This window comes from Sycon ciliatum, chromosome 2 (genome assembly GCF_964019385.1).
Source record: "Sycon ciliatum chromosome 2, ocSycCili1.1, whole genome shotgun sequence".
NCBI lineage: Eukaryota > Metazoa > Porifera > Calcarea > Leucosolenida > Sycettidae > Sycon > Sycon ciliatum.
Genome location: NC_088644.1, coordinates 10586489 through 10600752, shown reverse-complemented (window position 1 = coordinate 10600752; position 14264 = coordinate 10586489). Strand labels below are relative to the sequence as shown.

Sequence of the window (14264 nt, the reverse complement as noted above, 5' to 3'; positions counted from 1 at the left end):
GTAACCTGGCATGTAAGGTCATGTCACAGTCCTGCGGTACGCGCTCGGTGAACCTCACCATTGGCTACGTGCAAGCCGAGAATCTGCGCAAGAGTGAGGACGTGGACTTTCCCGTGGTGCTGGCTCGACAGGTAGATCCCATTAGTGAACGTGCTCGCCAGCACATGCCTGCTTCTCCCGGCAGCCAGGACGCCAACACCGTGTTCATTGGACTTGAGCTCACCAGTGATAACTTCCCATCCAGACTTGTTGTGCAACTTCCCAGGCTGGTTGTTCATGTTGAAGACGCACTGCTCGCTCAGCTCACCGCCCTCAAGGACTTTGCCAATATTGCAGTATCGCCACACGAGGACCGCAGTGCTGACGCGCCACTGAAGCAGGTGTCGCTGTGCGGATTACCCGCTCCACTTGCCAAGGCTATGCCCACAGCTCTGCATCCGCTGCGTATCGGCGAGTGGAGCGTGTCACAGATCCACATCAGCCTGACCATGCACACGTCACGCAAGGTGTTCGTGTCCATCGATCAGTCGCCGCTGCGTCTCGAAGCGTTCCGCCTGTGGCCAGGACTTAGCTCCCCGGTCACACTACTGGAGACTGCCAGTCTGCACTACATCTCCTTGGCGCTTTCCTCTCTTGGCTGGCTGGTCTCCTCGTTGGAGCTGCTCGGTTCTCCTGGTGGCTTGGTACGCAATGTGGGATACGGTGTACGTGATCTCGTACAGTTGCCGTATCAAGGCCTCAGCCAGGGTCCCAGCTCTTTCTTGAATGGCCTGAGCGGTGGTACCACATCACTACTGCGCCATCTCTCAGCGGGTGTCTTGACGTCACTGTCTCATTTTGCGGAGAGTGCCGCCCGTAACCTGGACAACCTCTCGCTGGACAAGCAGCACGCCGAGCAGCAGCAGAAGATGCGTCGCCGTGGCAATGACGTCGGCCTGCGCACGGGTCTGCACAGCCTGGGCATGGCATGGCTGGGTGCTATCGCTGGTCTTGCTGCTCATCCACTCCAACCATTCATGCACACAGACAGCAGTGCTGCCGGCGCCAGTGGAAGAACATCCTCGTCCTCCAGTTCCGACCAGAGCAGCGCCGTGGCAACCGCCGCCCAGGGATCGTCTGGATCCGTTGCTATGGTGACTGGCGGTCTCAAGATGATGGGTAGTTCTCTGGTGGGTGTTGGTCGTGGTCTGGTTGGTGTTGTTACTAAGCCGGTCAGCGGAGCTATGGACCTTATAGCTCACACTGGACATGGTATTCTCTCCAGTATGGAACTGATTGCGTTGCTGCAGCCGCAAATGCTCGCCCCGCCGATTCTCACCAGCTGCTCCAGCTTTCAACGGTGAGTTCACGGTGTGTGTGTGTGTGTGTGCGTGCGTGCGTGCGTGCGTGCGTGTGTGTGTGTATGTTAGTGATGCCCATGATCAGTACTGTATGGTGCACACATTGTAATGTGTGCACCATACAGTACTGATCATGTGTACCAATGAACTGCTCTACGTTGATTTGGCCTTGCCAATCCAGGCTGCAATGCAATGTGTTCATTGCAGTGAACTGCTCTACGTTGATTTGGCCTTGGCAATCCAGGCTGCAATGCAATGTGTTCATTGCAGTGAACTGCTCTACGTTGATTTGGCCTTGCCAATCCAGGCTGCACTGCAATGTGTTCATTTGGCAGAATCCCAGCATGTCCGTTCTTCGGCGCGCATGCTCACTGCAATAGCCTTCAAGTGTTTGTGCTAAGTCCTATGCATGTGATGTGAAGAATTTACAAGCACTGGATGGTGTTGTCATTCTTGTGTCTTGTCTTCTCCAGGATGCTGCAACACTGCCTGCTGGAGGATATCATCTGGTTCTGTCCATGTGACGTCACCTTCATCACAGGCATGATACCTCTTCCTGCCACTGCTGCTAGCGTTGGTGAGAGTTCTAGCAGCAACTCTACGGCTGCATCGAGCCCCGAATCGGCGAACATTTTACCGCTGTCCCGCCATCAGTGCATTCTTTTACTCTCACCGTCCAACGTGCGGCTGATCAGTACTGACGAGGGTCTGCGTGAAACGCACAGCTGGACGTACAACCTGTGCGACGTCGAGTTCCGAGACTTCCCCTGCTCGGCGCTGCCTTCGCCCGGCCGTGGCGGTGGCATGGCCGAGGAGGTGGACGTTTGCCTGTTGCCGCTGTCGGAGAGCACCACCACACTGCTTGCCGGTGTCAGCACCGCAGCACCGCAGGCACACAGCCACTCTGACTGCCTGTGCCATATCACACTGCCGTCGCCGCTAGCTGCCAAGCTACTCTTCACGTTCGTCGTCGTCCTCTCCAAGCAACATCACTTCTACATCTCATAAAATCCATTCGCACACCAACGACTAGAGAATGCCAGTATAATATATTGCTGTTCTCCCGGTGAGGAGATCTGGCTCATTGAAGTAAGACCCCCGCACAGTCTATCCTGTGTTTTCACGCCACAGTCTATCCTATCCTATTCCCGGCACAGTCTATCCTATGCTATGCATGGCACAGTATATCCTGTGTTTTCAACTTTTCACGGCACAGTCTGTCCTGTATTTGGCTGGTTGAATTTCAGACTTGGTACTACATCGTACTCTGTTCACTTTATTCGACGATGCATACTTTCATATTTATTTGTTATTTTTTTAATATTTGCTGCAAATACTCAGTTGAGAATATTAATTTTTGATCTAAATCAGTCAACAATTGCACTAGGATAATGGTGTATGTAGCCGGCGCCCCCACCTCTCCAGGTACTCCAAACCCTGGCTTTTTTTCCTTCTCATACATTTGCTTTTGAACGCAGAGCTATCTTTTCAAACATTAGCGGGTGGCTTCTCTTCTCCCTGTTTGTACAGTCAACTTAACTAGTCTTCTATTTTACCAGTCCGTCCGGGCACTATCTTTTTTACTTTTTACCAGTTTACCTGTCTGTTTTAGCATTGCTGCTGCTATGTATATTGTTTTGAATTTGTACAAGTGCTAAACAGCCATATGCATTGCGTGAGTGTACCAATCCTGTGTGCAGTCGGAGGGGCGTGCATGTCTGGTGGAAGACGTGCATGCTTTCCAACTTCATTCTGGCGGACGTGATGTAGCACATCATTGCACATTATGGCATTGTTCACAACTGTACCTTCTATTGTATTAATTTGCTCAGCACCCCCTCCCCCCTGCATGCATGTCATCATGCAAAGTTGCACAAAGAGGTCAAGGTTAAGGAGTCCCTTGCAATCGCCGTAATAAACCTTTTTTTCAGTTGAGTGGCAAGGTATTATTATTTTTGACGTCCACGAAATTCAGAATAAAGATGGCCATTGTCACAACTGAAGAGAACGCTACCTAAACAAACAGCTAAGAAACTTGAAAAAATAATTTGCCGCTGGAACTTCCAACTTGTTGCTCGGCAATTGCCTTTGCTCATTGCCGACACTGCACATGCAATCACCAGGATCAAAGAGTTTCGGCTCACAGCATGGACTGTGTGAATCTCAACGTACAGTGCCAGTGCCTGGCGTTGGCTGGAGACAGTACCATGGTGTGAGTAGAACCGCATGCCGGCATGCCATGTTCATTGGGCAAAGATACCACCATACACGTGGCATAAACCAGTGGTACTCCATTGAACAAACTGGCTAGGAAATAAAAAAATAGGAATAAATAAACGTCGTGAAAGCGTAGCGAGGCGGACGCCAGGACAGGAAGGCCACGACAGCCTGCAGCTCACTCAGCAGCTTGGGAAGGATCCCGGGATCACGCAAGCTCAATTGTTGCCAATGGTGGTCCCTATATTCAGCATGGCTGTAAGTGACACACCTAGCTCCGTACAAGGGGAGAGAATACAGAACCGATGCTCCCGGTACGCTTGCCATCCAGACACATGGCAAATTCGTGAAACAGATGCAGCGATCACGGCACAGCCATGCCAGTATCTGCTGGCTTCCAACAAGATGTCGGTGGGTGTGATACAACCAACGAGCCCTGGAATTGTGATGAGACCAGTGTCCATGTCCGACTGTTGGTGTAATATGGTCAGGTACTCAGCTCCTGGGTCCTGGAATCTGCCAGAAGGTGTGCAAGGTTTGTATGGTAAGAGAAGCACAATTCAGGTATCTCGCTGGTGGAAGAAGTTGCGTAGCGAGTCGTATACACCAAAGTACACAAAGCCACCGATGCCAATCCAGCACACGCGCGGTATAACGCCAGCGAATATCCTGACAGTTGCAGCACACACACATACATGTACATGCACACACACACACACGCACGCACGCACACACGCACACACAGATACAGACACACACGGCGGCACGAGCTTCAGAAACACAGTGCACACTAGAGATATAACTATTCGTACTGCACAACTAAAAATCACTGCCACCGATTTGCAACTTATTCCCGTAATTGCCAGTATCGACGCAGGTCGAGTGACTTTTCTGGTCCCAGCAGATGTGCTTGTGTACAATGCACATTGTGACAATGGACAAGACACAATAAGACCAGTAAGTACTAACTGGATCACAATTGCTGGGCTGCGGAGCGTGTACGTAATCAGAGCTGGACTCAACACGGCAGCATCATGATGCCCCCCCCCCCCCCCGTGGTATCCCAGCAACAGTGTGCGACTACCAAATCGTGCAGCCATGCAAGTCAGTTCCAGCAGCACTCACCCTGCTAGGCCAGCTTCCCTGTACACGAGTCGTACCACCGTAGGCATATGGCCCTTGGCTTCAACGCTGCCTTTCTGCAAGCATACAGAACAGAATTCCAAAGCCGTGAAATCAGTACTACCTTCTTCAAGTACACAAGTTCCTTGTGAAGCCCCAGACTGCTGGCATGATAACCACTAATCAATCTAGAATGCAGAAGTTGGGTATGACAGCCGTACGTTTAACAGCATCCTGATGCCCTCAAGCTGCCTGTTGAAATGAATACTGGACTATGAAGAAGCTACAGAAAGACAGCTGTTTTGTTCTCCTTGGAATACAGTCTGCACAACTCTATGTACAAAAGAGATGAAAATACTACAAATCAAAAATACTACAAATCAAAAATACTACAAATCAAAAATACTACAAATCAAAAATACTACAAATCAAAAATACTACAAATCAAAAATACTACAAATCAAAAATACTACAAATCAAAAATACTACAAATCAAAAATACTACAAATCAAGTACAAATCAAAAATACTACAAATCAAAAATACTACAAATCATGGTCCATGAAGGCATACACTTAGTACGACTCTCCGCTAGAATTACGTGCCACTGTAGTGCCTACAAGTGCTAAACTTGTCCTTACTGGCGCCAGCATTATTCTCGTCTTGGCAACGTCGAGTGGAGTGGTCACAGCAGCTGAAAATGCACCTGAGCAAAACACATCAGCAAACCCAACAACACTGTAGTGAGAATATGGAATAGTGTGATGATGAGTTTGCAGCTCTGGGTTTGCAGGTCCGGGTTTGCAGCTCTGGGTTTGCAGTTCTGGGTTTGCAGTTCTGGTTTGCAGTCCTGGGTTTGCAGTTCTGGTTTGCAGTTCTGCGCACCACGCCGAACTCAATTGAAGAGCACTGGAGCATGATCACAGTGCAATCCACTCTCAAAGAATGAAATCTGCAACAGGAACAAACTGATGTAACTAGAGAGAGAGAGAGAGATTAAGATGTGTGCCGCACGCGCCAGGTGGATGTGCATTGGGGGTGTGAATCCCGCAACGTCCAGCCAAACAAGTCGCGGCACCTGAAACATATGTGCGAGGCTTCATTCGGGCCATGCCTGCGTAGTTTTCGGAGGTTTTCTAGCATTTCATCATGATTAGAAAAATTCCGCGGCCGCAAGTGCAGTTACCTTAGTCGTTAGAAACGGCGAATGCTGGTACATGCACGTGTCCAGCACTTTATTTCTTATCACAGAATACGCAACCCGTGTGATTTCAGACCTGAGTAGACAGGCGCACACATTCGCATTCAGGTCTTAAATCCAACTTGCAGCAGATCTCATAGTCATAGCCACTCATTTCTCCCGTGTATGTCCCGATATATCACTTACCAGCGAGTGCTCCACAGAGCGCTGACTGCCATCCGGAGAGAGCCGATCCCTGATAATTTGCCCAGGTTCGCTTGGGTGATGAAAAGCAACGCACAAAAAATGGAAAATGAACATTTATAGTACAGAGCCAAGATTTGAATACACAAGTTACCTAGTGTTTCTTCAGAATTCCCAAACTCCATTGCAGCGTATTTCTTGCACTTGAAAACACCGCCATGCCTGCATTATTCGTCTTTATATTTCGTGTTTTTGCCTCCCCTTCCTCAATGCCCTGATGATGCCCAATGGGCGAAATATTGGCAAAGTTATTTATTTGGTGCAGCTGAGAGCCTGTTGCCGGAATGGCGGTGTTTTCAAGTGCAAGTTTACCTAGTGCATGTATTAAATAGATACTGTACTAACGCACATATAAGCACATGTGCTTATAAGTGAATTTTTGCTACGAATCCAATTTTCGAAAATGAAATATTTTCACCTAAACGCGCATGCGCGATCAGAGTTCGTTTGCGAGAGTCTTTGTGTTTGACTAGGTCTTGTAGTGTCAGTTTCATGGTTCCTGTATGCTGTTTGCAGACTTTTATCCGTGATTGTGTCAAAGTGAGAATTTTGGTAGTGCTTCGCCAACAAGAGCATGCGCTTATAGGGGAGAGTGCGCTTATATACGAATACAGGCACATGCGCCTATATGTGCGCCTATATGTGCGTTACTACGGTAATAGAAATTCAACAAGTGAATCATACCTTCATGCCTTCCCATAGTGGATACTGTAGTACGGAGAATGGAATCTGTGCAGAACAAAACACAGCACCACACCTGGAATATTGCATGGCAAATATGTTGAGATAAGCAGCCGAGGCCTCTGAACAAAGTAGCTCTGGTGAAGAGTCGGACATCACAAGTAACACTGGTTAGACGTTTTCCACATGCACACGTACTACGCATGGGCACACACACACACACACACACGCGCGCGCGCGCGCACACACACACACACACACACACACACACATACACACGCATACAAATGCACATACCTCGAAGTTTTCTACATGCACGCGTACGCATGCGCGCACACACACACACACACACACACACACACACACCTTGAACCTTGAAACTGCCACCTAAAGGTGATGCAGTGCCTCAAAGAGGCAAGGAGGGCAGAGTTACTTCTTGCATTTGTGTTGAGCCAGGTACTGGAGACGTGTGAACTTCCGAGAGCAGGTCGGGCATGGGATGGTGCGGCGCTCAGAGCCAGAGCTGCATGTTCTGCGGTTGGAGTTGCAGTTGTGCCGGCGGTGCCCAGCTTTGCTCCGGAAACAGCGGTCACAGGTGTGGCAGTGGTAATGACATTGGCTGCAATCAGGTGGGCGAGGTGCAACAATCTCTGGAACTGGAGCGTCACCAAGACTGGGAGAGCAGCTGTGCACAGCAAATCCACCTCGGCTAGCAAACCAACGATGGCACGTTTCGCACAACACAGCACCGGCCTGTTCATGGATCGGCTTCAGTCGCTCTTCCCTGCATTTGTGCCGCCGAAGTCCGCTTTCACTGGCGAAGAGTCGCTCACAGATCGCACAACACACTGACTTGGCTGTCGTTTCAAGGCGTAAGCGCCGTGCAACAATAGCATCCGAGATGGACTGGATCCACTCGCCACGTTCAGCTGCGAGGTCGTACCAACCGGTGTATAGACCCAACGCCTTGAGGTCATCGCGTACCACATCACGCCATCGACGCCTGGAGCCATGAGCAGGGCGTGGAGTATGGAGCCACGAGAACAACACTGTCTTTGGAAGCCGGTGGTCGTCCATCCTGGCAATGTGGCCAAGCCACTGCAGCCGTCGACGGGCAACCATGTCAGCAACTGGCTCTGTAGCGCACATGCTATGCAGCGAGGCAGATGACAGGTGGTCCTCCCACTGTTTGGAACGCGAGATGCCGAGAATGACACGAACGCAGCGGTTGTGGAATTGTTCAAGGCGACGTATGTCGGCACGCAACAGTGTCCAGTTCTCAGCCCCGTACAACAGCACCGACAACACACAGCATGTGTACGTGTGTTGTTTCGTCTTGGATGTTAGTGAAGTGTTCCGAAAAACTGACGAGTAGAGGCTGCCGAAGGCCTTAGATGCAGCAGCTATGCGGTTGGACACATCGGTGTGGCATCGTCCGTCTGGTGTTACCACTGAGCCGAGATATGTGAACTGGCTGACATGCTGGATGGCGTTGCCTTGTACGCTTAGCGGGGTACGGTCACTGTCGTTGATCTGATGCCCAACAGCCATGAACACTGTCTTTGCCATGTTGAGAGACAGCCCGAATGCTCCACTGACCTCCGCAAATATCTCAAGCATACGCTGAGCATCCGAGTGGCTGGGTGCAAACAAGGCTGCATCATCAGCAAACTCACCATCTGTGATGACCATATCATTACCACGCTTAGATCTCTTGAAAAGCTGACCATCGGCACAGGTACGGAGTGGAAAACCAGACACTCCACGCTCTTGGACGCGTGCGCACCAACGTTCCATCACTGCACCAGCAAACAAGTTGAAAAGGACTGGTGCCATTGTACACCCTTGGCGCAATCCGTTGCACACTGGGAAGCCTTCAGTGGGGGAACCATTAACGATGATCGTGGCTGTCATGTTGTCGTGAAAAGACTTCAGAAGGCTGACCAGTTGCTCCGGGACTCCCAGCTTCAGCAGGACAATCCACAGTGCAGCACGCGGAACAGAATCGTATGCCTTCCTCAAATCGACAAACACCAGGAATCCCTTGGATTGGTGCTCGTGACACTTCTCCACAACCTGGCGAACAACAAACGTCATGTCCGTGCAGGAGCGACCTTTCCGGAAACCACACTGTGATTCAGGCAGCACACTTTCGGCGACTTTCTGCAATCGGTTTTGCAGCAGGCGTCCGAACAGCTTGCCAATGACGTCGAGGAGTGCGATGCCACGCCAGTTGTCGCAGCTAGTGAGGTCACCCTTCTTGGGTATCGGTATTATCTCAGCATTCACCCAATCTTGCGGTACTACGCCCTCCTCCCAAACCGCGGTAATGAGCTTAAACAGATTGGCATAGAATAGGTCGCAGTTGTATTTGACCATTTCCGGTAGAATGCCGGAGCTTCCAGCAGCTTTCCCGTTCGTAAGATAGCGAAGGCAGCGCTGGGCCTCTTCAGCAGTGGGTGGGGTGGCCAGGTGTTCCATGATGTTGCGCTGCTGGACCAAGTCAATTTCAGATCGGACAAAGCCGCTTGGAAGGTTCAGCACACACACACACACACACACACACACACACACACACACACATACAAATGCACATACCTCTCTTTGCACGGTTGCCATATAGCCACGGTACAGACCACGGAATCCCTGCAAGAATAAAAACAAACATCACGAGTACAAACTAGAAGGCAACCACACACAGGCCACACGATCACGGTAGCGAAGATAACGCCGTCTCTTGTCATCACAATGAATACATGGAGCGGTGCAGACCACAAACAACAGTGGTTGAACACAGGCCAGGCCGAGAACATTGACAGTCAGACCACAGGACCGAGAAAGGCATATTTCACTACTATCCCGCAAATTACTCATGAGTGATAAAGAAGACCAGTAGAACACCATCAGGGAAGGTTTCAAAAGCCACCAATGTGTGGCTACATATTCTAAAATTCCACCCATCCAGTCCACATGAATAACACAACCATGAGGCATGAGGCATGAGGCATGACTGCTTCTACATTTAGGTATGTCAACTACATGTACATGTACGTGCCTGCTGAATATTGACACTTCGTAGAATGTCAACTTACATCCTGAGCCATGACATTTCGCAGGATGCTAACACTAGACATGGCACTGTTGGTTTGTGCGCGTTGCTTGATGACCTCTATGGGCACTCGGATGGCACAGCTAGTCTGCAAACACCAACACCAGTAGTCAACATAACACAGTGTGAGAATGTTGAGATATTACATGTACAGCATAGTGTGATACGGTGTGTGTGTGTGTGTGTGTGTGTGTGTGTGTGTGTGTGTGTGTGTGTGTGTGTGCGCGCGCGCGCGCGGGTGTGTGTGTGTGCGTGTGTGTGTGTGCATGTGTGTGCGCGTGTGTGTGTGTGTGTGTGTGCATGTGTTGTATGTGAGTGTGCGTATGTGTGTGCATATGTGTGTTTACATTGTGCATACACTTGGCAGATAGAATTACAGATGGAGCGGACTCGCTCCCTTCTATTTACACTGCAACGTTCGAACACATTTTCGTAGTTAAAACAACGTTTCGGCATATAGCCCTCATCAGGTTTGCAATGATGTGCACTCTACAAAGGAGCAGCAAATATACTGTGCTGTGCTGTGTTTGCGCCAAATGTGTCAGCTACAAAGGTGGCGAAAGGGATTGGTGATATATTAATATCCAGATAGATTCCAAAGGACCACAAGCAAAATTTGCCCCTCCGACCTGTTGTCTCTGCTTGTGACAGTCCAGTCACAGGAATTTCGGTGGTTCTCGAACGCATATTGCATCAACTGCTTGCATTTGTCCCATCGCACCTCATCAACACCAAAGACGCGCTAGACAATATCCGCACCATATACCCTGGCCTTAAAGCACCTGCTGGAACGATTCTGGCTACGATGGATGTGGTGGGTTTGTATCCCAGCATACCGATCGAAGAGGGCGTGAATGCCGTTAGTGACGTGCTAGAGCAACACTATAACAGAGTTGATATGCTCGGGCTGAGCGTGACCCAAGTCAGGACACTACTGAAGTTTGTTCTGAGTCATAACTACTTCAGATTTGGCAGACAGATCTACCACCAGCTAGATGGGGTTGCTATGGGGAACAACCTGGCACCTCCATTTGCCATCCTGTTTATGCACACCATTGAGACACGACTTCTTCAGGACTCACCCTTCCAACCTATTCTGTTCAGACGATACATCGACGATATCATCATCCTATGGACACATGGCAGGCAGCGCCTTCTGGAGCTCATAGAAAGATTCAACACCAGCCACGAACGTATCAAATTCACGCATGAATTAAGTTGTGACAGTGGCTGCATAGACTACATGGACGTAACGATCGTGGTTGGGCAAACCGGAGAGCTGTCATTCAAATTGTTCCAGAAGGCATGCAGTAGTGGCCTACTGGTGGATTATTCATCGGCAGTTCCTCACCACATCAAGTTAGCCGTCGCTCAATCTCAATTCCTAAGGGCACAGCGACTATCGTCTAACCCCATGATGCAAGCCGAGAGCGAACAAAAAATACACAAACAACTGCGCATAAATAACTACCCAGACAGTATCATATCGGAAGCAAGGGAAGCTGCCAGGAAACCTCGGCGTAGACGACGCGGTAATCCCCGCTCTGCCTTCCTTAAACTACCGTTCAAGTCCGATGAAGTACACCACCATGTGAACAAAGCAATACGGAAATACAAGTTGCCGGTACGTGTCGTATACGAGCACTCGGGCAGCCTCAGGCGTCAACTGTGCCGTTCGGCGCTGTTACCACCCAAGTGCGTAAACGAGCCCAACATTACTGAAAAAAGACGAAGAGGACGTCCACTAGGGCCTTGCATTACCTGTCAGTCTGGAGGCGAACGAGTATGTATGACAAAGAATGTAGTCTACGAATTGCAATGCAAATGGTGCCGGGAAACGTATGTAGGGGAGACGGAACGCTCCTTGGAAACAAGAATTCGGGAGCACAATGGCGAGGCACGCCGTCGCACTCTCGATAAGCCATGGGGTGACCACGTGCGCGACAAACATTCCGGCGAGAGTATAGCTGCTGCGGATAGTGTGTTCTCGGCTGTGTCAGTCCTGGCAAGGGCAGGCGACAGAGCAAGCAGAAAACTGCGAGAAGCTGTTGAAATCCGCAACTTGCGGCCGCAAGTAAACACTAATGCTGGCTGGGCACTACTGTGAATATATCGTATCTGGATATTAATATATCACCAATCCCTTTCGCCACCTTTGTAGCTGACACATTTGGCGCAAACACAGCACAGCACAGTATATTTGCTGCTCCTTTGTAGAGTGCACATCATTGCAAACCTGATGAGGGCTATATGCCGAAACGTTGTTTTAACTACGAAAATGTGTTCGAACGTTGCAGTGTAAATAGAAGGGAGCGAGTCCGCTCCATCTGTAATTCTGTATGAAACTGCAGGAGGCCTCACCGCTTCTAATCACTTGGCAGATATCCTAGTAATAACAACAACGCACTCACAACTTCGCCAACACAAGCAGCAGACATGTGCACCAGTGGCAAGTAGCGTTCTCCTGCTCTTGGCTCACATAATGATTTGAATGATTCGTAGCTGAAGAAAAACACGGCAGCTGCCATAACATACACACATGTGCACACGCATACACACACACACACACACACACACACACACACACACACACACACACACACACGCAAACACACACATACACACACCCACGCACACACGCACACACACACACGCGCACCGGTGTAAAACAACGTTCCAAGATACATTACATTGCACACATTCTTCGGTTCAGGATTGGGTCTTCTTCATTGTAAAAATAATTAAAAAAAATTTTTTTAAACAAATAAATACTACGGGCAATGTCACGAACCTCCTGGTGCTGATCCTAGAGCGACTGGACCCAGGCCTGCGTAGACACCGTTGAAGCCACCGGCTGCCTTGAAACCTTGCTTTGACTGCATACGTGTCTTGATTGTGTCAAGTGGGAAGAGGGTGACATCCACAGCAGTGCCGGCACACCCACCGCTCTATACATGCAAACAAGAGCAGAAGCAGCAGCAGCAGCAATAGCAGAAATACATCACAAAATGTATTAACACAAAGACTTCAATAGAGAAAAGCAGCGAAAACAAAACCACATGGCATGCACGCATACAGAGAAAGTTAAGTACACTAATACCTCGTTTACCCGGGTAGTCCAGGACCGGGCACTGCCCGTAACTTGAAATGTCCATAGCTCCGAATCGTATAACTATACGCCTTGCTGATGACTCACATAAGCTGAGTGGGTTGTTTTCAGGGAGTGCTTGTACTTGTACTACTCCACTGCTCGCTAAAAACAGGCCGGGGAAGCTCTGATGAAGTCACGAAAACGTGCAAATGTACCGATCATCTTTTGCATTTGTTTCCAACGTATTGGTGTCATGAGTTGCAGAATAGCCCACAGAGCATCCAAGACTGACGGGTTAGCAATTGGTATGCTGACTTAAAATTGCCCGACTTGAAGAGACTACAAGAATGGCGAACGGATCTGATCTTTAGCCTATAATTTAGGATATTTTAGGACACGCCTTGGTTTAATTGTTTTGCAAAAGTCTGGGTGTCGGTACGGGCGATCATGGGCGTGCACGGTTCACATACCACTGTTGCTCAAAATTGTACAGGATCGTTGCCAGGGCAAGCCGCAAAGTTGGACCAACTTTGCCAGCCCTCACCGCCGATGATTTACCGTATGATTTTGGTACGCATTGCAACGGTTCACATAAGCGCCATCCGCCGGCAGAGGTTGCAAGAGGCACTCCTGGCCCCGGTCCTGGCACTTACCGGCAATATGTGAACCGACCTTAAGATTTCCATTCAATTCGGTAATCTTTTTAAAAATTTCACTGCATCAGTTGAAACCCTGCCATGATGCTCTTCGGACCTCTTCAGCTGCAATATCTTGTTTTGCAATATATAGCAATATGCAATGTGGCCTAGTTCGGATCACGTTTGGTCTCGTGTGACTCAACCAAGCAATGCAAGCATACAGATACATTCACCACTAGTAAAACGTCACAGTGGTACTATACCGTGCAACTTCGAAGGTCAAAGTTCTGCACCATGATGCTATGCATTGTTAGCAGTGTTTATACAATTTAATTACAGTGCAATTTAAAAGTCGAAGCAGAGTAGTAAAAGGACTTACCACAAAAACGTTCAGATCGAAAGTCATTTTCCTCGAAATTCGGAATTCGGTGATCAGGACGTAGAAATCGGAGTGCGACGAGGCTCATAAAAAGCAAGTTGCAAATGCTTTCATTTGAAAGCAACCCTAATTTACTAGCTTTACTAGCGATACAACCACTACACTGAATGTCCAAATTATTAAATTAATTTGCAATTTCAAGACAAGTATGTGCATAATGTTTGGCTTGTGTCACGCGCTCACG

General features: G+C 49.2%; 2 protein-coding genes across 2 annotated transcripts in view; one reads left to right on the top strand and one right to left on the bottom strand.

Moving 5' to 3' along the window:
- LOC135808631 (uncharacterized) overlaps positions 1-3005 on the top strand; it is a 33144-nt gene extending 30139 nt beyond the window's left edge. Inside the window, exons 31-32 of the mRNA XM_065321852.1 lie at positions 1-1339; positions 1814-3005. The exon at positions 1-1339 is cut by the window's left edge and continues 726 nt beyond it. Coding sequence (XP_065177924.1) covers positions 1-1339; positions 1814-2348 — 1874 coding nt within the window. The 3' untranslated portion in view covers positions 2349-3005. The remainder of the gene's footprint in view (positions 1340-1813) is intronic.
- A 233-nt stretch (positions 3006-3238) lies between these two features.
- LOC135808632 (mitochondrial S-adenosylmethionine carrier protein-like) lies at positions 3239-14197 on the bottom strand. Its single transcript, XM_065321853.1, has 10 exons — positions 14021-14197; positions 12704-12860; positions 12324-12433; positions 9896-10000; positions 9402-9449; positions 6807-6851; positions 6066-6135; positions 5320-5384; positions 4683-4756; positions 3239-4226 (listed from the first exon to the last, which is right to left on the bottom strand). Exons 1-10 carry the CDS (start codon positions 14045-14047, stop codon positions 4118-4120), a joined length of 810 nt encoding a protein of 269 aa, XP_065177925.1. The 5' UTR covers positions 14048-14197; the 3' UTR covers positions 3239-4117.
- Between the last annotated feature and the right edge of the window lie 67 nt (positions 14198-14264).

Coding starts and splice junctions, on each gene's coding strand:
- LOC135808632 (XM_065321853.1), bottom strand. CDS start 14,047: ATGACTTTCGATCTGAACGTTTTTGTG. Junction 12,434..12,703: donor TCTAGGATCAGCACCAGGAG/GTTCGTGACATT, acceptor ATGTTATGGCAG/CTGCCGTGTTTTTCTTCAGC. Junction 9,450..9,895: donor GAAATGTCATGGCTCAGGAT/GTAAGTTGACAT, acceptor TTATTCTTGCAG/GGATTCCGTGGTCTGTACCG.